The sequence below is a fragment of the Cotesia glomerata genome, linkage group LG3 (assembly GCF_020080835.1).
Source record: "Cotesia glomerata isolate CgM1 linkage group LG3, MPM_Cglom_v2.3, whole genome shotgun sequence".
In the NCBI taxonomy this organism is placed as follows: domain Eukaryota; kingdom Metazoa; phylum Arthropoda; class Insecta; order Hymenoptera; family Braconidae; genus Cotesia; species Cotesia glomerata.
This window is the reverse complement of record NC_058160.1, coordinates 4,301,353-4,326,723: the sequence shown is the minus strand read 5'-3', so window position 1 is coordinate 4,326,723 and position 25,371 is coordinate 4,301,353. Positions and strand designations below refer to the sequence as shown.

Below are 25,371 nucleotides of genomic sequence, written 5' to 3'. Positions count from 1 at the left end.
TAGTGCATGATAAAAATACTGTTTTTTTTTCAATTATTATACCTTTCCTCTGATTAACAGAAAAAATGAAAATTTTACTAATCTACTTAAAAAAATTTGCTTACGTAAGAATTTTACTTATTAAGGGGTTATGTGGGTTTTAGAAGTTCAAAAAAAGGGTATTTTTACTATTTTTTTTTTTTTTTTTTTTTTTTTTTTTGTACATACAATCATATATTTTATTTAAACCATTCAGTATATCAAAGATACATATTTAAACAGTATTTTGTAAAATTTTTGTTTAAAAATTCCGAAAACTTAGCCGTTAAGTACCTCATCTCCCTTAACGTCTCAAAAAAAAAAAAATTAGGAAAACGGTTGACCCTAAAGGCCATCCCTGCAACTTCCCGCTAATTCCGTTAATACCTGGCCGCTTTTTTGAGCTCTTCGAGCTCAAAAGTACAATCTGTGTGTTGTTTTAAGCTCTCCGAGCTCAAAAAGATACCTTTTCTATGCTTTTGAGCTCTTTGAGCTCAAAAGTCTGATAGAAGTTTCATAGAACACTATTTTTTGAATGTTCATACCGCAATAACTTTTGAATGAATGAACCGATTTTTACGCGGTTGGCGGCATTCTACGTAGTTTTTTAAGCCTTATAAATAATTTCTAAGTTTCAATTGGTCAAACTAGAAATTTCGGAGTAACTCTGAAAAAACACTTTTTTCGGTTTTCTTTCGTTCACGATATCTCTCGAACGAATCAATCAATTTTGACCGGATTAGCGGCGATCGACGTGGTTTTTCAAGGTTGAGAGCTGATTAGTTTTTGGAATCGATCGGTTGAGCCGTTTAAAAGTTATCCCAAAAAAACCACTTCAGAAAAAATTTTTTTTCCTACTTTTTTTTAGATTTCTCCAAATTTCTCAAAATCTATCGGTTCGAATCGGTTCAAATTAACAGGAAATCTAAGTTTGGCAAAGCCCTTTCGAATGGCACCAACCGCGATGAAATCGGTTAAACCGTTCAAAAGTTATAAGAGGTTTATATACTTACACACACACACACACACACACACACACACACACACACACATACATATAGACAGTGACACCCTCGCGGGAATAGTCAGGAAAGCTTCCTAGGACCTCAAAACGTCGAGATCTGATGAAAATTCGATTTTCGAAAAACGGGGTAAAACCAATAACTTCCCGATTTTTGAAAATTTTCAATTTTCTTAGCGGGAAGTTAAAAAATGCTCTTGCCGTGGACATCATAACTCATTATTGGTTCATCGAAAATAAAAGAACTAAACATATTTCGTTAGAACATAGATAAATCTCGTTATTGGACAAAGGATTTTTTTTTTTTACTACAACTAATTTTTTCGAGCAAATACATGGCGAAAATTTGACCAAAAAAAATGTATTTTTTTGTTCAAAGTCTGTCAAAAATTCAAATTTTAATTTTTTTTTATTCTCCTTCGTCCAATAACGAGATCCATCTATGTACTAACGACATATGTTTGGATCTTGGATTTTAGATGAACCAATAATGAGTAATACAACGGCTGAGTTTTCGGAATTTTTAAATAAAAATTTCACACAATACTGTTTCAATATGTATCTTTGATATGTTGAATTGTTTAAATAAAATATATGATCAGCCTAGGGTCACAAATGACTAGTGAATCTATTATAATTAAATATACAATCGGTCACTGAAAACAACTCTGATAAAATATATGATTGTATATACTAAAAAAAAAAAAAAAAATAGTGAAATTACCCTTTTTTTGAACCTCTGAAACCCACCTAACCCCTTAAGAAGATTTAATTCTACCTAAAAAAAATGAAAATTAATTTCGCATATATTTAATGATTTTATAACAAATTAATTATGGCAAAAAAAAATTGACATTTAAAAATTTTTAAAAATTAAAAATGCAATTTTTTAAAAATAATTTTATGGAACAAATTTTCTATACTAAAAAAAAATAGTAAAAATACCCTTTTTTTGAACCTCTGAAACCCACCTAACCCCTTAAGGGTTTCAAATGAATAATATGGATATCAGATGATTTTTACACGGGGAACACGACGTTAATTAAATTTTAATTTTAAAATTGAAAGTGAGTTTAAATATTGGTTTAAAAATTTTTTTTATTTCATCATTTGCACTGTCATTTTAGCTTTAAAGAGGCGGGGTTTTATTATGAAAAATTTTTTACAGCCTTCCAAAAAATTTAACCGAATTTTAATCATAAAAATTAACAATTAATACCGACTAGAAAAAATTTTAATTCACCGAAAAATATACATTAATTTTAAGAAAATACTCGGTAATTTTTTTATTTGGATAATATTAACCAGAAGATGCCAGATAATAATAAAGATTGATAAATAATAATTGTAAAAATTTATATGAAAAAAGTCAAATCATGATAACTAATTATAATTATTAATCTTACTTCAATAAATTATAACTAATAATTACAAACTAATTGGTTATCATTTTATAGTCATGATATAATAAAATATATGAAGATAAATGTCTTATGTTATGTGTATAAATAATAAATCAAAATAATGACTGAAAGCGTTTTTATATTTACTGAATAAATAAAAAATAAATAAAGTATATCGAAATGCACTTTTTATTTTAAGAAAACAAGTCAAAAAAAAATAAAAAATGGTTTGATGGAAGTATTTATGTGTAATAAATATTTTAATTTTTTTTTTATTACTAAAAGATAAACTGTAAATTTAATTATTAAATAATATATCTCTGGTTTTTATATTAATAATTAATAATAATATTATTTTTTTGTAACAATAATAGTAATATGATATTTGAGTTTAAATATATGTAATATAATGTAATTAATCGAGTTAATAGGAAGAGGAAGGTACTTGTAAACATTCGACTGTTACGTTATCGGCTCAATAGAATAATTGAACGCCTCCGCAACTAAAATAAAAAGATAAAATAATATAAATTTATCGTAATAATTATCAATCATCAGTACATTGAAGCTTACGTGATGAAATATTATTCAATTATATATTTAATTGATAATAAATATTTGTCTGTTTATATTAACTGGTGTTTTTATTTTTTTTTAAATATTGTGTTACTGTCAGATCAAATGGATTTAATTTATTTATTTATTTCAGATAATTAATTGTCATTTTATGTTGTTGCATGATGAATGTGAATAAATATATTGATTTTAAAATTAAAAATAAATAATTGAAGAAACTAAAATTGAAAAATTTTATAAAAATTTTGAGTCAACTTCAATTTATGATATTTTTTAATGTGAAGTTATAAATTTCAAGTGAAAAATTTCATTCCGATTCAGTGTTAAGATAAGACTAATATAAATTTTTTTTATAATAAAAAATTGGCAACTACAAGATCTTATAAATGTTAGAAATTTATTAAGAAAACGACTTTTTGATTGTCGGAATAAAATACCCCCTTGATTGTAAATAATTATCTTGAGTTAATAAAAAAAAAAAAAAAAAAATTAATATTAATTACCTAAAATGACATGAGTGAATGCTATCCTGGATCAGCTGGTGAAGATCATTTTTTGCTTTTCTTAGTTGGATTTTTTTGCGGGGTTGATGGTCTTCCTGTTTGAATTCCAGGCATGCCACCGTATTGATACTTGGCTTTTTTCTCGGACGGTTTTAAAATCTATTAAATTAAAATAATAATAATAATAATAATAATAATAATAATAATAATAATAATAATAATAATAATAGCTAGCAACCTGCAGTCACTTCGTGACTGCCGAGAATTATGAATAATGAATAAAAGAAGTTTGACTTGATGATTTTTTAATATTTTTAATCACACTATAGATATTTTGAGTACTTTTAAGATAAATTAAAAAAATAGCAAAATTGCTGTGACAAAAAAAATTATTAATAATTTAATGGACAAATATGACGGAATAAAATTATAGAACTAAAAGAACTAGTCAAAACTCCTCTAAAAACTTAACATAAAAAATTGACTATTACCAAGAAATATAAAAAATCGCGAAGTGCCACAAATTCACTTCAGGACCTTTTTGAAGATACCAAAGTTAAGGTAGTACCTCCACGAAAAACGTATTTCAAGAAACTTATGGAATTTTTTTTATCGAAAGAAAAATATATTAATAATTCACCACCAAAATTTCAGATCAATTCACCGCACCTTTTTTGAGTAATTAATTTTCGAAATTGCATCTTTTACACGTAGAGGTATAGAGAGATAGTAAAGATAGTATGAAATCTTCCGTACCACTCCAGTGATGCAAATAGATTTCACACTAACTTTACCATCTCTCTATACCTTTATGTGTAAAAGATGCAATTTCTAAAATTAATTACTCAAAAACGATGCGGTGAATTGATCTGAAATTTTGGTGGTGAATTATTAATATATTTATCTTTCGATAAAAAAAATTCCATAAGTTTTTTGAAATATGCTTTTCGTGGAGGTACTACCTTAACTATAAAAATCTGTTTTAAATAAAGTTATGTCCGTCATAGAATCATTCTTACATTCTTAATTACATGGATTAATACTTGACATATAACAACGTACAAAATACAATAAATAAATAAACAAATTTTATTAAGCGCGAAATTTAAATCTATTTATAACTACACTAAAAACTTAGTAAATTAACTATCGCTGAAAACTATATGAAACTTTGAAAAGATACAAATTCAAATCAATAACTTTCTAATTATCTATATTATTAAGAGAATAAGCAAAATTTTGTGGCCAGTGTATTTATATGATAAAATGGGTTTTTATGCTTAAATTTGGTATCGTTGGAAAAGTTTTGACCTAGATTTGTGCATTTTTATGGTTTCATATCATTCTCACCAATAGTCAATTTATGATGATAAGTATTTAGACTGTATTCGAAAATGCTCTCTCTCTAGATACATAATCAAAAAAATGACCCTGTATCTTGTGAACTATTGACATTTTTAAAGATATAAGCTCATTCCGATGTTACACTCATCAAGACCTTTCATTTGAGTACCCACATCAATTTTTCATCTATTTATATATATATATATATATATATATATATATATATATATATATATATATATATATATATATATCAAAATGCATGTGGGTACACAAATGAAAGCTCTTGATGAGTGTAACATCGAGATGAGCTTATATCTTTAAAAATGTCAATAGTTAAGAAAGTACAATTCAATTTAACATAATTAAGAAACTACCCTATATCTTGTGAACTATTGATATTTTTAACGATATAAGCTCATTCCGATGCTACAATCATCAAGACCTTTCATTGAAGTACCCACATCAATTTTTCATATATTTATATATATATATATATATATATATATATATATATATATATATATATATATATATATATATTTATATATATATATATATATATGAAAAATATATCAAAATGCATGTGGGTACTCAAATGAAAGCTCTTGATGAGTGTAACGTCGGGATGAGCTTATATCTTTAAAAATGTCAATTATTAAAAAAGTAAAGTGCAATTTAACAGAAGTTATTATTTAATAAAGCAAAATTTTATTTATTTATAGTTCACAAGTCACGGCAGTCACATTGTGACTGCAAGATTGCTAGTAATAAATTATAGTGATAATAATAATTATAATATTTATAATAATAATAATAATAATAATAACAAACCTGAAAACTGCACATAAGATTTTCGTCAACACTCATCATACCACCAGCATTATCAAATTCACCGCAGTAATTAGGGGCGGAGAATAGCGTGACAAGCTGACGTTTTGCGAAAAACTCGTAACCATCCTCTACAACTTGATGCGCACGGCATATTAGATCCATATCATGACGATTCAAGAACTTAGACACTACGTCAGGGCCAAAGGTGAAAGAAACACCACGGTCATTTTCACCCCAACCCTAAAAGTAAAAAAGAATGTATCTTATCTTATACTGTATATTCTATCTAATTTTTTATTTATTTATATGAAGCATTTATAACACCAATTATGATAATAATGAAAGGAGAACAAAAAATACAGTACCTGAACGTCTTTGTCGGGGTCTGACCACAACAAATCGCAGAGCAATCCAGTGTCTGGTACGTCTGTCGGTCGCATGATTCTCCTAATTTGTTCCATTCCCTGTTCAAAAAAAAATTATTAATGGTCATAATAAAATTATTACAATGGATATGCTTCTAACATCAATAATACTGATACTAATTTATTACAATTGGTGATGCAATTTTTTTTTTATCAGTAAAGTAATAGTTGATTAAATTACTCAAAATAGTAGAGGTCGAAAATTTAAAAATAACATTATGATACTCCATATATTAAATTACTAAAATAAACTGCGTAAAATTAGATTTGTACATGAAATACTGTATTTTAATATGTTTCGCACATCATCTATTAAACGTGCTTAATATATTAAATTATGTAATTTTAATTTGTTGTTTATACTTTGAATTTATTTTAATGCGTAATTTATTTCATAAGGAAGTATTTACTCCAGTCACTTGTTATATTTATACATTTAAAAAATGTTCTTTTTTTTTTTTCAAAATCAACAAAAAATTTAACTAAAATATCAGTACAATATTATTTACAAAAATTTTTTTTATATCCTTTTTATTATTGATCAAATTTATTCAACTCAATTTTTGGGGTGAACTTCCCTTATTAATTAATGATATTATCATACATGTAATTACATTACATACATGAATTTAAAAAAAAAAACCACTATGATTTATGAAAGTCATTTTGACCTAGTATTCTAATTATAGTTTGATCAATTAACTTTTATAAAAATTTAAATTTCGGTTCCATATGTCTATATTGTAGAAAAAAAAAAAAATTTGAATAATAAATAAAATATTAATAATAAATTAAAAGGCTTTTCTATGTTTCTAAGAAATCAAGGGACAGTAAATTTTTTAATTAATTCTTGAAATTAATTTCTATTAATACAATTCTTACTGAGTTCATTTAATTGCTGAATTAAATTGTTTTATTAATTATTTCATAAAAACACGAACGAATTGCATCAATCGAGAAAAATTAACATGAGTGTTCAAGACATACACTTTTCGTAATTTTGATTTATCATAAATTTCGTATTAACTTATAATTTTAAAACTTTCTTTTGTGAATTCAATATAAAATTATTCTAATTAACTGATAAAAATTAAAAGTTAAGAAATGAAATGGTCAGTCAAATTTCATAAAGTCTTTTTATATTTAAAATGCAAATTGCTGGTTATATGAAAATTTCATTGCAAATAAAACTAATGAGGGAAAATAATTGAAGAACTTTTTAGGTAAAAATAAATGAAATTTTAAATATTAATTTAAAACACTAATATGTAAGTAAAATTTTGAATCAATGAAGAAAAATTTTATTGATAAATATGATGGTATGGAAAAAAATTCATAAAATTTCAAAAACAAGAAAATTATTTTGACTTAACAAAACTTTATTTAAACGAAGAGAATTTCCATTATCTTGAATATTTTCTTAAGTCAAGAAAATTAGTCCTCTAACGAAGAATATTTTATTTATATAAGAAAATTATAATGATTTAATGGTAAATTCATTTTGACTTTATATTTATTTCAATATCTTAAATTTAAATAAAATTAGTAATAAATCAAAACTTTTTGCACGGAAAAGTAGAAAAACCGAAAATCTTTTTGATAAAAAACATCGATACTGCATTTCTTATAACTTTTAGACCTTAATTTCAAGTAATTTTTCTTAAAAATATTTATATTCAAGTATTTTCTATCCATAAATTAAATTTTTTATCAGTTTGGCGCTCAAACTTTTTTTTAATAAGAAAAAAATCTTAAAATTGTCAGTTCGTATTCCACAAAATTTGACAAATTGACTTTCTTTGAAAAATATAATAATAACAACAATGTTTGCAAGTCATATTAAAAATTTAAAGGTCAAATAGTTGAATAACTATTTTTAAATAAACATTTTCATCCGTCGAATCCCGTTATATTGATATCCATAAACAAATTTTTTTTAAGTATTGAAATGAACTTTAAAAATTTTCAATGCACTATCGATTGATATCACCTGAACAATGACCTTTTATTTGTTAAATTTCCCACAAAAAAAAAAGAAAAAAAGGATGAAATAATCTTTAGATAAAAATGTACTATACGTAATGTCAATGCCACGATCGATTGATTTTCTTGATAAAAAAAAAGTTTTTTTTATAATAATAATAATAAATAAAACAATAACAACAGTAACTATCTAAGCCAGTGCAGAATAAAAAACCGTAACGGGTATCTTATTTATTTATTCAATGACATAAAAATAGTCTAGTCGACAACGACAATATAAATAAGTTTGTATTAGTACATGCTTCCTCATATCAATGCGTGAATAAAATAACAATAAAAAATATGTAATGTTTACCTGAAGATCAGGGCTGAGTCCGCCGTGACAACAGAAAATTTTTTCATCGATGATAGCAGCGATAGGTAGACAATTGAAACAATCCGTGAATGTTTTCCACAGTTTGATATTATACCTACGTTTGCATTCATCATAGAAGCCATATATCCTATTTATACTAGCACATTCGTGATTACCGCGTAGTAAAAAAAAATTTTCAGGATACTTTATTTTGTATGCTAGTAACAAACATATTGTTTCGAGTGATTGTTTACCTCTGTCGACATAATCACCCAAAAATAGATAATTTGATTCGGGCGGAAAACCCCCGTATTCAAACAGGCGCAATAAATCTGTGTACTGTCCATGTATATCACCACATATTTTTAGTGGTGCTTCTAATTCCAATAGGATCGGCTGTTGTAAAAATATCTCACGGCTTTTTAGACATAGACCACGTACTTCAGCCTCCGTCATAATAACTGACTTTCCTGGGCGACATGCTCGAACTGCGTCAAAAATATTCATTATTTTTTTTATATTTAATTATAATTATTACTTCATTTTATAATAACGATTATAATTGTTTAATAGAAGTAAACTATGATTTCAAGCTCTTTAAGTCTGCAAGGTATTTACGTTATTAACATCAGGGTCACGTTTATTTACATTAGTTTGTTTATCAATTGTGATACGATTGTTGATAAATTCTATACACTGTAAATTGTTTTTATTTATATGTCTTATAATTACTTGCAATGCAAAAAAAAACATTTCTTGCTTCAAGGAAAATATTCTCTTGATAATTTGACTTGTTGCAAGACATTCGATTTTCTCTTACACTAAGAGAAAAAAAATTACAGTTCAGATAATTTCTTAGCTCAAGAGTTTTTGGAAATGAACCATTTATATTTATTAATTTTTTGACAAAAAAATATTAATATCTGCCTGAGTTGTGAAATATTTGCTTCTATTATGATAAGTAAATAAACAGTTTTACTTGAATTAAGTAAAATATATTTTTAATAATTGAGAATATGTATTTTTGGATCAAGAAAATTTTCTTAATACTATTTTTTTTTTCAGTGTAATTTTTTAGAAAAAAAAAGTCTAGGATAAAGAAAAAAAAATTCTTTATTAAAAAAGGCCATTCGGCAGTCGAAATGGAAGTAGATTTCATAATGAATAAAAAAAAATTACTAGGGTTGTATACAAAAATAAAAAAAAAAAAACGAGTGCAACAGTAAATTTAATAGGTAAACAACGTTCAATAAAGGAAGAAAAAAAATTATTGTACTTTAGTACTTTTAAGTCAGTTTTGTATAGACAAAACGACTACAAGAGTAAAATTTCTTAAAAATGATCAGAAGATGGATATTTTCTGCTTTGGAAAAACATGTAAGCATATAAATTGAAGCTTAATTTCTCAGTTCGAAGATGCATTTTATAGAAATCGAATATCTCGACGCGTTCAAAAGTTATATGAAGGAAAAGTAGTGAAAGTATGGAATTTTTAAATTTTTAAAATTTTTAAATGCTGTAATTTCTAAACTTATTGACCGATTAAGCTCATATTTGAACTTGACCTTCGTAATAGTCTATAGAATAAGTTGAGTATATGGACACTGTTATGCATTAATGTGTTAAGTGCTATGGAAATCTATGTACTTAATACACTATTGCATAACAGAGTATATATGAGGAGCTGATTTTCAAAAGGGTATCTTTTCATATTTTAAAATACCAGTTTTCTGAACTTTTAAATATTAATTACTTCGAGAATTATGAACATTTATAAATGAAAATCGAATTGCAGCTTCACAACCGATAGAACTTTATAGCTAAATTAAAAAAAGTTCAATACAAATATTTATAATTGAAGATAACTAGTTTTTTGTCTCGATTAATCAAAAATCAAAAGATACCCTTTTGAAACTCAGCTCCTCATATATACATAAACTTTTAAACCATATGTAGTTTCTGACTCAGCTCGTCGAGTTAGGTCAAAATAAAGCAAAATTTATGAAAAATTACGTCATGAGGACAAATACAATAGTTAGATTTTTATGAAATCTACTAAAAATATAATCAATAGTTCACCCAAAAATTTTTTTCCTGTAATATTCATTCAAGATATCACACTGAAAAAAAAAATACTTTCATGGAGAAAATTTTCTTGATCCAAGGGCATATTTAGATTTAAAGAATTAGTCGAATTGATCAAAGTAAATTGTATTAAAGTTTCAAGTTACATTATTTGTACACTGAATAAAAATTAAATTGAGTCAAAAAAAAATTCAGACAAATTAATCCAATAAATAAATGGAATTATAGTCGGAAACAGATCCGAAATAAGCTTTAAGTCATACTTTACTTTTATCAACTAATAATATCTATTATATACTTGTAATAATTTTTAATCTATTATCGTTATTCAAATTTTTTATTGATAATTGTTGATCACCAAGGAAATAAATAGAATGCCCAATATAAATTGATTCGTTATTTATAGTAACGACCGTGAACAAATCAGCCATGCAGTTTAATATTTCCACGTTAGATTATTGGAAAAAAATATAAACTGCATACTTGACATTATATATATATATATATATATATACAATATGTATGTATAAAAGTTTATATTTTGTATTGCAGTCATTTAATCCTTTGAAGCATCAACTCTAGTTATTTTTATAAGATTTTTTTCTTCCCCCTTTCCTGTTGGTTTTTTCTAACACTTCTATTAATAAATCTATCTAAAGAGATTTTTAATTGCACTTTTCCGAACATTGTGCTCTTGAAGACAATCAATTACAATAAATTTGTTTTCTAGTTAGTTTTGACGAATTTAAATAAAATAACAATTAGTTTAATTTAATGTACTTTATTCGGTGGCTTTGACCTACATTATAACTGGGTTAATCTGTACGTGCGATTAATAATTTAATTAAGAAACGTATGTTGAAAAAAAACGTGACCATAAACGCTTTATGGTTTTTCTTTTTCAGTCACGAATTTTTAAAGATCGAAGAATTTATGTTTTAAATGCTTCAAAGTATTAAAAATTTTTGGAGGTTTACATTAGCACTACGTTTATAGAGGCTTTGATGTAGTTATATACTTGGTAGCTTTAATTACTTTGTACCGCAAAGTTAGGGGTCATTTAAGCTATAGGTGATTTAATTGCCAAAATACCGCATTTGTAATTTTAACAGTAATAAGCTTTTAATTTTTATTTTCTTACTGTTTTATTACATTTATTGTTTCATATATTATGATGATGTTTCCATGAAAAAATGTTTATCGAAAATATTTAAAAATAATTTATGAAAAATTTATTTTTAATAGAGCTAAATTTTGGCTTATTATCGTATATATTTTAAGTATAACTATAATATATTAGAAATATATCTAAAAATAATTTATTTTAAACCATAATATTTTCATACATTTATTTATTTTTTTTATGTCTAAGGTATATTGTTTATATTTCAATATATATTTTTGATAAAATTTTTTTCATGAGTAGGCCAATAGTAGAAAAAATATCAAAATATTTTTTTTAAAAATGATTTATGAAGCTTCTGTTAACTTTGTTAAAGTTTAATTAAAATTTGAACTTTAATTAATTATAAAAATAAATTAGGGGCGCGCAGTAGCCCTATCGGATCCGGCTCTTGCTTACCAAAGCATTGGATCGGGTTCGAGTCCGGCGTACACCAATGAATATTTTCAATATTTAAGTGTATTATTCTGCTCAGCCCAAAAAATAAAAACGAGTTCCAATCTCAAAAGTTTACCCCCTACCGTAGTCGCTCATGACCTTAGTAGTTTATGCGACTTTAAATAAATAAAAAAAAAAAAAAAAAAAATTATTTAAAATAATAAAAATTTTAAAGTTCGATAAAATTTTTTTTCAAGTAAATTAAAAAAAAAATTTAAACTTAATAAATTGATATATCAATATTGCAAACAATTTTATAAATTTTTCAATTTTTTTTTTGCAATATAAATTTATTGGTTTATAATTTTTATTAGTCAATTTCGACCAAATAAATTTTAAAAATTATAATTTTTTCTAAATTAACAAAAATTTTATATAAAGTCATTATTTTCACTTTAGATTCTTTATTATATCTATTTGTTGGCACTGAAACAAAACAGCAAGAAAAGATATTTTTCAAGTAATTTTATAGCTTGTTAAAATTTTAATGCAAGATATTGTAACAATTGTGATGTAAGAAATACCTTTCCAAGCAATTTAGAGTTGCGCTTAATTCAATTATTTAATTTTTTTAACTATTGTCACTGATTGTTTAATGACAACGCGCTGATAAAATTGAATAATTATGAATCATTGTTATTGATATTAAATGAGAAACAATTAAAATATTTAGTTAGTTTGGTTCAACAAATTGATCAATAATTCTCACAGAACTTCTTCACATAACTTAGACTTGATTATCAATAGAATGAAACTATTAATTAGTCAGTAGGTTAATTAATTAATGAAATAAAGTTAATTATCACATTAACAAGTTCTAATTTGAATAAAAATTATGTAGTGCAACTCAGCAGATAAATTATTTATGTTTATATTGTTGTTCAATTAGACTTTTAATTAAAATATTTCATACTCGAACGCTACATGCTTACCAACTCTTAACTTAAATTTTAAATTACTTTACTGCAATATTAAATATTAAAATTCAAATACAGGGAGCATACATTAATGCACATATACATATATATATTTTGTGTTGATAAATATGTTGATGTATATGCATACAAAGCTACAAGGGAGCAATTAATTAATTACTTTATACTTGTGTATTATATATTGTTTGGGTTTATGTTTACTTTGTTTGTTAATTAATTAAATAATTTTAGTTTTTTTGTTACTTTGTTGAATTATCATACCCGAAAAATCCGACAAGAATATATCAGTAAGTCTGCCTTTCTTCGGTTGAACAACTTGTTGTTCATTTGGTGTTTTAAATACTTTACCCAGTAATATTATTTATTCCATATAAAGAAAGAAGCATGGGAAAGAAAATTAGGTATAAACAGAAAAAATATAGTTTTTTTCGTTTTTAAGATAAAAAAAAAAAATATAAGAAAAATTGGTTTAGCTGTCTTAATGATTTTCATGATCTTGTATTTTTTTAATGAAAAAGCACAATATATATTTATGTTAATATATTTATATATTTACGTTAGGGTGGCTCAAACGAATATATAATTGTTAGTAATTTTAGATAGAAATTTTTTGTTGTAGGAGATTTGAAAAATAGATATTTAAAGTAAAAAAAGTCTATTAAATTTTTTGTGATGATTTTAGCAGATCTGAGAATTTTTTTTAATTAATTGAAGGTATTAATCATTAAAAAAATTTTTTTTTAATTACTTTCATAAACTAATCAAGTTTCTTACACTGAAAATAAGAAATTTAAATCAAGAGAATAATTCTTGAAGTAAGAAAAAATCTTGAAGATTTTTATTGTCTTGTATCAAGTAAAATTTATTTAAATCAAGAAAAATTTCTTAGTTTAAAAATTTTTCAACTTAAATCAAGACGTTTTTAAAATTATTTTCTTGATTCGTTACTTTTTTTTTGCGTAAAAATTGACAATTCCTTCTAAAATTGAAAAACAGACTGCTCACTTTACATCAATACTTTTAATTATTTTATAAAAAATAATTTTAACACTATATTTTATTGTATTATTTGCAACAAACAAAAAATTTATAAATCTAAAGAAATTATAATAAATTTTTGAAATATTTCTTCTAAAATGATGTAAAATTGAAAATGTTTTACTTCTTCTGCACAGAAAGAAAAATTTCTTGACTGGAGAGCAAAATTCTTGGAAGTAAAAATTTTTCTTGAAATTCTATTCTTGGTGGAAGTAAATTTTTCTTAATTCAAATTATCATAAATACTTGATACAATAAATTTTTATATTTGATCAAGATTTTTAGATACTTTAGGGAAGCAGCGCCACTTACTTCAGCTGAGAAAAAAATTTTCTCACCTTGAGAAAATTTTTCTCTTGAATATTTGATACCCATTTTATATTATTTTAACGTGCAATCATACATATTGAATGAAAAAAAATGATGAAATATTATTTGATCTTCCCATTTGACATATTAATCAATAAAAATATTAATGGAAATTTACTTCTATCTTTATATTTAATTTTTTAGAGCAAGAGAGAAATTTTCTCAAGACAAGAAAATTTACTTCTATCAAGAACTAAATTTTTTGGAGCAAGAAACTGAATTTTCTCAAAACAACAAGATTTTTTTGACTTGAATAAATTTTCTTGGATCAAGGTACGTATTTCTTAAAGCAAGAGATTTAATTTTGTTGGAATAAGTGAAATTTTTTTTTCGCTCAAGAAAATAATTAGGAAGAAAAATATTTTCTTGGCTCAAGTGAATCTTTTTTTCTGTGTGTAACATTAGTATTAATTTATAATAAAATATTTATAAAATATTCTAATTTTTTTAAATCATTTCAAAAACTCAAAAAATCATCAAACGTCCGCTGTTTTTATTATCAAAAAAATTCTCAGATTTTACCAACTGCAGGAATGAAACTTAAATTAGCCGACATTTGAAAATTTTGATAATTTATTTTATTGAAAAATAATTTTTAAAAAATTAAAACAAAAATTTTCACATGTAGAAAATTTTAAAAATTATCCGCGGAATTTTTTAAAAATAGTTCTTTAATTTTAATTTATAATTTAAAAAAATAATCAAAAATTTTTTAGTGTCGGCTAATTTAATTTTCATACTCCAGGATCGTTTTTTCACAAATATCAAAATTCGTCACTTTTAATACTTTTTTCAACACAAAAATGATCAAGTCTAGATTTATAATTTTCAGTGTAACAGATTATCAAATTTCTCAAAATTTTGTCAAAAAAATTAACAACTTGTTTTTTAAAAAAATAATCAAACCGCTGAAACTTGTAAAATTATTAAAACAATAAAAAACTTTTGTTACCACCCACTTTCTTGCATGTACGCATAAGCACGTAAATACACATAAATATATATAATAAATTTATAAAACAGTCGAGATGTCAATGACCAAGATGACAAAAGTGATAAATAGACACACATATATTTTAATAATAAATTGCCATTTATGAACAATTGAATAACTATTACAATTTGATATTTATTTATTATTATTACTAACAATCCAATTGACATAATAAACATCAATTGGTTAAAAATAATCTGATTTAATAGATTAAAGGGCAAAGATAGATTGACAGTAATTAATTAAAAAGTAACAATATTAACAACAATAATGGTAATGATAATAATAATAATAAGAATAAAATATAAGATACTGAGAAAAAAAAATAGATTATATTATCCGCGATCGCAGCTTCGATGTGTTGTTATTTAGTGGTTAATTACTCGAGGATTAAATGACTTTTTAGGCGATATTGTTGATTGAGTTGGTGAAATTGACATGGCTGTTACGATAAATAATTTTTATTTTAAATAAAACTTACCGTCAAGTAATCTCTGAATTAAATTGTCGATATTCAAGTCGACATCCGCCATTTTTTCACACTTCACACTAACCGTGTACTGACGATCCACTGGGTCAATGTTTGTAGACCATGAGAGCTAAGATGCGCGCGACGACCCACGACTTTTACACTAATTATTATTTTTTCGATGTATAGGATGTGTACGCGATAGATATAAAACATCTATAGTGTGTAGAACATTTTGAATTCCCTGATAGCCAGCGCTTTCTCAGTAAGTGTTGACTTCCAGCAGTTACGGTTAATTTATACATCAAGTTGGCGGTAATTCTTCACTCAACAATCCCTGATAGCCAAGTCGGTCGCAACTTTCCGTCGATTTACTGCCGCAACTTGTCACCAAGTTGACGGCAAGTCTTGGAAATGAACTCGGTTGTTCACCAAGTTGTCGGCAAAAATTGCTTTCGAAACTCTTTCGCACCAAGTTGACGACAAGTTTCTCAAGAAATTTGGCGACATATTGCGGCAGTAGATTGGTCTTATTTTTCCCAGAAACTTGTAGCCAACTTGACGCCAACAGTTACAAATTTGGAAGTTGACCGCAAGTTGTCGCTAAGTTGGTGGCAACTATCTGACACCAACTTGGTTGGTCTGAAACTGTGGCTATCAGGGAACAGTTGTAAGCAAATTGACGGAAATCTACGGCCGCAACTTGAATACAAGTTAACAATCAAACTTGTAGTTAAATCAACAGACTCGATACCCTGATAGCCACAGTTTCAGACCAACCAAGTTGGTGTCAGATAGTTGCCACCAACTTAGCGACAACTTGCGGTCAACTTCCGAATTTGTAACTGTTGGCGCCAAGTTGGCTACAAGTTTCTGAGAAAAAAGAGACCAATCTACTGCCGCAATATGTCGCCAAATTTCTTGAGAAACTTATCGTCAACTTGGTGTGAAAAAGTTTCAGAGCAACTTTTGCCGACAACTTGGTGAACAAGTTGACACCAACCGAGTTACTTTCCAAGAGTTGCCGCCAAGTTGGTGACAAGTTGCGGCAGTAGATTGACAGAAAGTTGCGGCCAACTTGGCTATCAGGGTAGAGTCTGGCGCCAAGTTCCGTTCTCAAGCCAGACTACCGAGTGTGTATATACCCTGATAGCCAAGTTGGTCGCAACTTTCCGTCGATTTACTGCCGCAACTTGTCACCAAGTTGACGGCAAGTCTTGAAAATGAACTCGGTTGTTCACCAAGTTGACACCAAGTTGTCGGCAAAAATTGCTTTCGAAACTCTTTCGCACCAAGTTGACGACAAGTTTCTCAAGAAATTTGGCGACATATTGCGGCAGTAGATTGGTCTTGTTTTTCTCAGAAACTTGTAGCCAACTTGACACCAACAGTTACAAATTCGGAAGTTGACCGCAAGTTGTCGCTAAATTGGTGGCAACTATCTGACACCAACTTGGTTGGTCTGAAACTGTGGCTATCAGGGATAAGTTATAGGTAACTAATAGGTAATCGCTCGCTTTGCCAACTCTTTCCGTCAAGTTTGCTTTAAATTGCAGACGTAGATTGACAGTAAGTTATAGGTGAGGTGTCTATCAGGGTTGTGTATTCTTATGTCGACAGATGGTAATGACGTTTTTTCAGTCATTTGACAATTTTATTATTTTACGCGGCAAATTCAAATTTTAATAATATACAAATTTTATGAAAATTAATTTAGCATATATTTAATAATTTTTAAAATTTTATAGCAAATAAATTATGGCAAAAAAAATTTTTTTTTAAAATTGACATGTAGAAATTTTAAAAAATAAAAAATGCAATTTTTTAAAAATAATTTTTTTGATAAATAAAATTAAAAGATTAATAAGTGACTGCTAACTTTAATATCATACAAATTTTTTATAAATTAATTAATTAATTTTATAAAAATTAATTTAGTAAAAAGGTAGCATTTAAAAGTATTAAAGTTAAACATTAGTTTTGATATTTGTTCATATCAGGACGTATACGGTTATATTGGAAAATTATATATGTATGCTTATATACGAAAAAAAGAAATAAAAAAGAGAAGAATTACATTATAAATAGTAATGTGTCGCTTAAAATTTTAAACTAAAAAAATTGCAGTTCGAAATAACATTTTTAAAATTAAAACTTTAAATGTTAATTTTCACAGCTTTAAATGTAATATTTATATTTTACAATATAATTCTTACAAAATCTGTAAAGATTACAATCTGAAATCGCAGTTTTTCCAGTTTTTTATATGAAGCGCTACGTCCCGTGAAAAAATTTTCTGATCAGACTATATCAGGCCTGATATGGAAATTGGCCATATCAGACTATGTATGCCTTGATATAAGTATATCAGACTATGTACCCGCCCGGGTAAAAAAAATTATATATCATTATATTACATAATTATAAATGAAAAATGGCCCTATATAATTATGTATAATAAGGTATAATTATATATAATTATTTCCATAGGAAATAAAAAAATCGGCGTGAGTGGGAATCGAACCGTGGACCTACCGCTTGAAAGACTAATCCACTACCCGTTTACCTAAGAGATTTATTTGGAGAACAGAGTTTATTGTAACTACAAGTAATGCAAATCGTATACGTGATCGATTCGTAGTGAACAAAATTTTTTATCTAATTTATTAATTATTAACTGTCAATATTTATATATAATAATGGTATCTATATGTAGATTTATAAAATTATCTATGAATACATGAAATTGCAAAAATGATTCTACGATATATTGTTAAGGTACTTCGTTGTTTTAGAATTTATAATTTCTTTGAAATTAAAAAAATAATCGAGGTAAAATCAAAATTGAAAGCTTAAATTTTGATGGAATTATTGGTTTAGTATATGGAACTATATATTTCTGGAGGGCCTGGCTAACAATTTTTGAACTTGACAAAACTAATTATTTTTGTGAAATTAAATTTTTTTTTTAAGTTCCTATTATTTCATCCGAAAAATACTATATATTAAAAGATTGTTAATCATTGGAGTAACAGACTCTTAGATAGAAAAAGAGAATGTTTTATGGTAATCACAAAATACCCACTGGAGTAAAAAAAATTATATAGAATTCTATATGATTCATATATAACTGTATATGAATTATATATACATCTATATAATTATAAATGAATTACATATGCTTCTATATAATTAGATATGAATCATATATAATGATATATAGATTTTTTCACTCGGGTATGCCTTTATATGAGTACATAAGACTACTTATGTGCTGGTAAGGGTATGAGTATATCGGACTATATGAATCCATATCAAGTTATATCAACCCTGATCAGGGATTTTTTTTTCAAATTTATCAAAGTATACATAACTTTATAAGGTTATATCAGGGCATATCAGGACCTATTAAAAAATAATGTAAAATTAGATATGAGCGTATCAATCTATATCAAGTCTGATATATACATATCAAATTGATAAGGCTTGATCAGGCCTGATATGGCCAATTTTCATATCAGGCCATATCAGGACATATAAAAAATTAAATATGGACGTATCAGATCATATCAGGCCAGATATGAACATATCAAAAAATTTTATATGGCCTTATCAGCTCATATCAAGCCTGATCAGAATATTTTTTTACGGGGTTACATTATATAATGTAATTTTTCCCTTTTTCTTTTTTTCGTGTATCATGTATAGAAATATCAGAAATTTTTTATATGGCTATATGTGATGAGAATACCTACTGTTACTCAAAATCAAAGATACACGAAAAAAAAATTACCTGTGAAAATTACACAAGTGGTGATATAAAAATTATACACTTAAATAATATCATATTCATAAATAAAAACTATTAAATTTACAGGTATAAATATGTACAAATTACATAATTAAATAATGTTACATTTACAGAGAAAAATTGTTAAATTTAGTCACCCAAATATGTAAAAATTATATTACTAATAAATTTTATATTGAAAAAATAAAATGATGTCAATTCTTCAGGAGTAAAAATGAACTAATTTGAAAAACTTGTTTCAAGAAAATTTTACTGGCTAAGTGTAACACTAATTGAACAATGTCAAACGCTATGAAAATTTCCCAATCAAAAATGGGTCTTTCAAATTTCCTAAAAACAAAAAAATAATTCAAAAAGAAAATTCCTTATGGTGTACGACGACGTTAAAAATTATCTGAGAATCATTTAAAAAAAAAAAAAATTTTCTTTAATTTTTTGAAAATAAAAAAAAATTTTTCTTCTGTCAATTCGCAGAAAATGATTTCAAACAAAATCACGTCATTATATTTGAAATCCATGGATGAAGCAAATGTTTTGCAGAATTTCTCGAAATCTCTTGGATTAATTAAATTCAAACTTTCAAATAACTTCTAGAATTTTTTTAAGTTTACAATTTAGCAAAAAGATAATAATGATAATCTAGTTTTATCATTGAAAGTTATAAAAAAATTTTGTTAAGATAAAAAGACTTGAAGCGAACATTTATGCTTGAATTGAATAATATGTAATGTAATAAAAGAAACATTTAATGTTTTCACTAATTACAATCTCAAATACTACATCGACAACTAAAAGCGTGTGTGACTGATAAAAATTAACTGACTCATTAGAATTTGCGATAAATGAGTTATGCCCACATACTGTTCTTGCCATGATAATTTATGTTTGTTTTATAGTGTGGTCTAATGAATTAAATGAAAAAAAATCTTTAATTATACTTCTATAAATGTTTTTAAAAAAAATTTTTTTACTTTTATTTAGATGTGAGAAAAATTTTACTTAATAAACGCTAAAATCAATAAGATCAGTATTTAAAAAATTTGGATGAAACTTTTTCAATTTCTTTAATCATATATTAGAAGGAATAGAATAAATAAATAAAATTAGAAGATAATTTTAAATAGTAAAAAAATTCGATAAATATTATGGCAGATAATGAAGTAAAAGAAAACGCTAAAAGGGGAAGTATCTTTACAAAAAGAAGGGTTATCACTGCTATTTTTCTGGTAGTTATTCTCATAGTAGTGATTGTATGGGTGATTGTAAGCTTAAGTAATAAGGCCGAAGAGTTTGAAGTTAAAAAAATCGCAAAAGCTAAAACAATAATTGGTCAATTATCACTAACCACAATACAAGACTCTGATAAAGCTCAATTTACGAATTATAACAATGACTTCGATAAAAACACAGATTGGAAAGATAATGAATCGACTTTAAGTAAATTATGCGACTTTGCGACACTTCTTCTCAAATATTACAACGAAAAACCTGATGATAAAGAATCTAAAGAATATCTTAAATTCGCAAATGACGTAATAAAAAAAATAGACTCGAAAATTTTCAAACCTAAAAATTATTCCATCATTGCAAAGTCCGGAAATTACGACCTATTCTGCTCTTTAACGAAATTATTGAACACTTTCGAATATTTAGCTGACGATTCGTACAGCGACACTAAGATCATTTGTCATAATCAAATACTACATATGGTACCAGAATTCAATAAACTGTACTTGCAAGGAGTTCCAGAATCGAATATTAGTGGATATTTGAAGGATTGTGAGAGTATTTATACAATTACAGCGCGATTATTGACAAACGCTATCAGTGACAAAGATCTGTACAATTATGACGTTGAGAATCGGGAGGCGATCAAAGTACTCAAAGAGCAATTCGCTGTTCTCTCCAATGATGCCGAAAAGAAAAGCAATTTCAATTTCTATCCATACTATTACAATATGTATGAAATTTTCAGAAGTGGAAAATCCTAAATACAAGATTCGATATAACCCGTGTAAAAAAAAAAGTTCCGGAAACATTCCTCAGAAAAGTTCCGATTATGAGACAATCCAGAACTTTTGCGGAACTTTTCCGGAACTTCTCCGGGACTCTTTAGAAACAGTATTTAGAAAAAATTTTCACTTATAAACTTTTGAGTAACTAAAAATTTGAAATTCTTAAAATTTTTGAGGAACTTCTCCGGAACTTTTGCGGAACTTTTCTGGAACTTTTTCGGAACTCTTTGGAAACAACATTAAAAAGTTTACTTACAAATTTTTGAGTAACTAAAAATTTGATATTCTTAAAATTTTTGAAGAACTTCTCCGGAACTTTTTCGGAACTCTTTAGAAACAACATTAAAAAAGTTTACTTACAAATTTTTGAGTAACCAAAAATTTAAAATTCTTAAAATTTTTGAGGAACTTTTCCGGAACTTTTGTGGAACTTTTACGGAACTTTTTCGGAACTCTGTAGAAACAACATTAAAAAAGTTTACTTACAAATTTTTAAGTAACCAAAAATTTGAAATTCTTAAAATTTTTGAGGAACTTCTCCGGAACTTTTCCGGAACTTTTGCGGAACTTTTGCGGAACTCTTTAGAAACGGTATTAAAAAAGTTTACTTACAAATTTTTAAGTAACAAAAATTTGAAATTCTTAAAATTTATTAGAAACTTCTTCGTAACTTTTGCGGAACTTTTTCGGAACTTTTTCGGAACTCTGTAGAAACAACATTAAAAAAGTTTACTTACAAATTTTTAAGTAACCAAAAATTTTAAATTCTTAAAATTTTTGAGGAACTTCTTCGGAACTTTTGCGGAAATTTGGCGGAACTCTTTAGAAACAGTATTAAAAAAGTTTACTTACAAATTTGTGAGTAACCAAAAATTTTTAATTCTTAAAATTTTTTAGGAACTTTTCCGCAACTTTTGCGGAACTTTTTCGGAACTCTTTCGAAACAACATTAAACAAGTTTACTGACAAACTTTTAAGTAACCAAAAATTTTTAATTCTTAAAATTTATTAGAAACTTCTTCGGAACTTTTGCGGAACTTTTTCGGAACTCTTTGAAAACAACGTTAAAAAAGTTTACAAACTTTTAAGTAACCAAAAATTTGTATCTTTTAAAATTTTTAAGGAACTTCTTCGGAACTTTTCCGGAACTTTTGCGGAACTCTTTAAAAACAGTATTAAGAAGATTTACTTACAAACTTTTAAGTAACGAAAATTTTGACATTCTTAAAATTTTTTAGGATTTTCTCCGGAACTTTTCCGGACTTTTCCGCAACTCTTTAGAAACGCAGTATTGAAAAATTTATCTACACACTTTTAAGTAACCAAAAATTTGAAATACTTAAAATTTTTAAGGAACTTCTCCGGAACTTTTGCGGAAATTTTGCGGAACTCTTTAGAAACAGTATTAAAAAAGTTTACTTACAAATTTGTGAGTAACCAAAAATTTTAAATTCTTAAAATTTTTGAGGAACTTCTCCGGAACTTTTCCGGAACTTTTGCGGAACTTTTTTGGAACCCTTTGGAAACACTATTAAAAAAGTTTACTGACAAACTTTTAAGTAACCAAAAATTTTTAATTCTTGAAATTTTTAAGGAACTTGTCCGGAACTTTTCCGGAAATTTTGCGGAACTTTTTCGGAACTCTATGGAAAGAACATTAAAAAAGGTTACTTACAAACTTTTTGAGAAGTTCCTCAAAAATGTTAAGAATTTCAAATTTTTGTTACTTCAAAATTTGTAAGTAAATTTTTTTATTATTGTTTTTAAAGAGTTCCGCAAAAGTTCCGAAGAAGTTCCTTAAAAATTTTAAAAATTTAAAATTTTTGGTTACTCAAAAATTTGTAAGTAAACTTTTTTAATGTTGTTTCTACAGAGTTCCGAAAAAGTTCCGCAAAAGTTCCGGAAAAGTTCCTCAAAAATTTTAAGAATTTTAAATTTTTGGTTACTCAAAAAATTGTAAGTAAACTTTTTAAATTTTGTTTCTTAAGAGTTCCGATAAAGTTCCGCAAAAGTTCCGAAGAAGTTCCTAAAAAATTTTAAGAATTTCAAATTTTTGGTTACTCAATAGTTTGTACGTAAATTTTTCAATACTGTTTCTACAGAGTTGCGGAAAAGTTTCGCCAAAGTTCCGGAAAAGTTCCGGAGAAGTTCCTAAAAAATTTTAAGAATTTCAAATTTTTGGTTACTTAAAAGTTTGTAAGTAAACTTTTTTAACGTTGTTTCCAAAAAGTTCCGAAAAAGTTTCGTAAAAGTTCCGGAAAAGTTCCGGAGAAGTTCCTCAAAAATTCTAAGAATTTCAAATTTTTGTTACTTAAAAATTTGAAAGTAAACTTTTTTAATGTCGTTTCCAAAGAGTTCCGAAAAAGTTCCGAAAAAGTTCCGCAAAAGTTCCGCAAAAGTTCCGGAGAAGTTCCTCAAAAATTTTTAAAATTTAAAATTTTTAGTTACTCCAAAGTTTATAAGTGAAAATTTTTTTTTTATACTGTTTCTAAAGAGTTCCGGAGAAGTTCCGGAAAAGTTCCGGATCGTCTCATAATCGGAACTTTTCTGAGGAATGTTTCCGGAACTTTTTTTTTACACGGGAAAAGTTGTATTCTTTAAGCTTAAAAAGAAAAGAAAAATAAATAAATTGGAAACAATAAACATTTAGACAAATTTAAATTTGCTTCCGCACTGAGAAAACAATTCATTTAAATGAAATGAGGCTCGTTAATTATAAATAAATCTCTTATTTAAATATCACCAGAAATATTTATTTGATACAAATAAATTTATTTATTTGAGACAAATAAATTTATTTATTTGAGACAAAGTTGTAGTATATTTGAATGAAATCCAGATTTGTTTATAGTTAATAAATATTTCTTTGGTGCTAACAATCGTATATTTCAACCAAATCAGATTTTTTAACTGTAAATAAATGGTATGTTTGAATATACTCAAAGCAATGATTTTTAGTTTTAGCTTAAAGCATAAAGTTGTAAAAGTCGACATATCGAACGTTTGGGGTAAAATGGGCACTTCTTTTGGAATTATCACTTATACTGAAATTAACAATGACAATAAAATTAGCCGACATCTAAAAATTTTTAGAATTTTTTTTATTGAAAAAAATTTGACAAAAAAATTTTTTTTTTAATTTCATTTGTAAAAAATTTGAAAACTTGTAAGTGTGCAATTAAAAAAAAATATTATTTAGTTATAATTTAACACATTAAGCAAAATAAAAAAATAAAAAATGTTGACTAACTTTATTATTATAAATTAACAGACATCTGTAAATTTTTTCGACTTTTATAACAATAAAATTATTATGGAAAAATTTCAATTAAAAAATTTCACATGTTAAAATTAATAAAAATTATAAGTGTAAATTTTTTAGAAACATTTTTTTATTGTAATTGATTTATTATTAAAATTTTTAAAATTGACAGCTGACGGCTAACTTCAGTATCATAGTAATCATAGTATTTTTATTAGTATTATAAGTAATAGATATATTTTTTTACGAAAATAAACTAATATTGTTATAAAATATACAAATTTTATATTCAATAACACATTTGAAAATT

The 25,371-nt window shown here is 25.9% G+C and overlaps 2 protein-coding genes across 3 annotated transcripts; one reads left to right on the top strand and one right to left on the bottom strand.

Moving 5' to 3' along the window:
* Positions 1-2,781: 2,781 nt before the first annotated feature.
* LOC123260786 (serine/threonine-protein phosphatase PP1-beta catalytic subunit) lies at positions 2,782-16,143 on the bottom strand. 2 transcript variants are annotated; one of them, XM_044722129.1, is made up of 7 exons: positions 15,986-16,124; positions 13,365-13,445; positions 8,463-8,950; positions 6,065-6,163; positions 5,700-5,939; positions 3,522-3,680; positions 2,782-2,945 (listed from the first exon to the last, which is right to left on the bottom strand). In XM_044722129.1, the coding sequence occupies exons 1-6, from the start codon at positions 16,035-16,037 to the stop codon at positions 3,567-3,569; spliced, it is 1,074 nt and encodes a 357-aa protein (XP_044578064.1). In that variant the 5' UTR covers positions 16,038-16,124; the 3' UTR covers positions 2,782-2,945; positions 3,522-3,566. The 2 variants fall into 2 exon arrangements, with proteins under 2 accessions (XP_044578064.1, XP_044578065.1); XM_044722130.1 differs by lacking the exon at positions 13,365-13,445 and having other exon boundaries at positions 15,986-16,143.
* Positions 16,144-20,929: 4,786 nt separating this feature from the next.
* Positions 20,930-24,409, top strand: LOC123260795. Its single transcript, XM_044722144.1, has 2 exons — positions 20,930-21,791; positions 24,383-24,409. The coding sequence occupies exon 1, from the start codon at positions 20,930-20,932 to the stop codon at positions 21,773-21,775; it is 846 nt and encodes a 281-aa protein (XP_044578079.1). The 3' UTR covers positions 21,776-21,791; positions 24,383-24,409.
* The last annotated feature ends 962 nt before the right edge of the window (positions 24,410-25,371 follow it).

Bases quoted from the DNA above. Each gene is read 5' to 3' on its own strand.
- LOC123260786 (XM_044722129.1), bottom strand. From the start codon at position 16,037: ATGGCGGATGTCGACTTGAATATCGACAATTTAATTCAGAGATTACTT. The intron at 13,446-15,985 runs GTAAGTTTTATT...TACTGGGTAAAG, and splicing joins AATTCAGAGATTACTTGACG to TATTTAAAACACCAAATGAA. The intron at 8,951-13,364 runs GTATGATAATTC...TTTTTGACGCAG, and splicing joins ATTCTTGTCGGATTTTTCGG to TTCGAGCATGTCGCCCAGGA.
- LOC123260795 (XM_044722144.1), top strand. From the start codon at position 20,930: ATGGCAGATAATGAAGTAAAAGAAAACGCTAAAAGGGGAAGTATCTTT.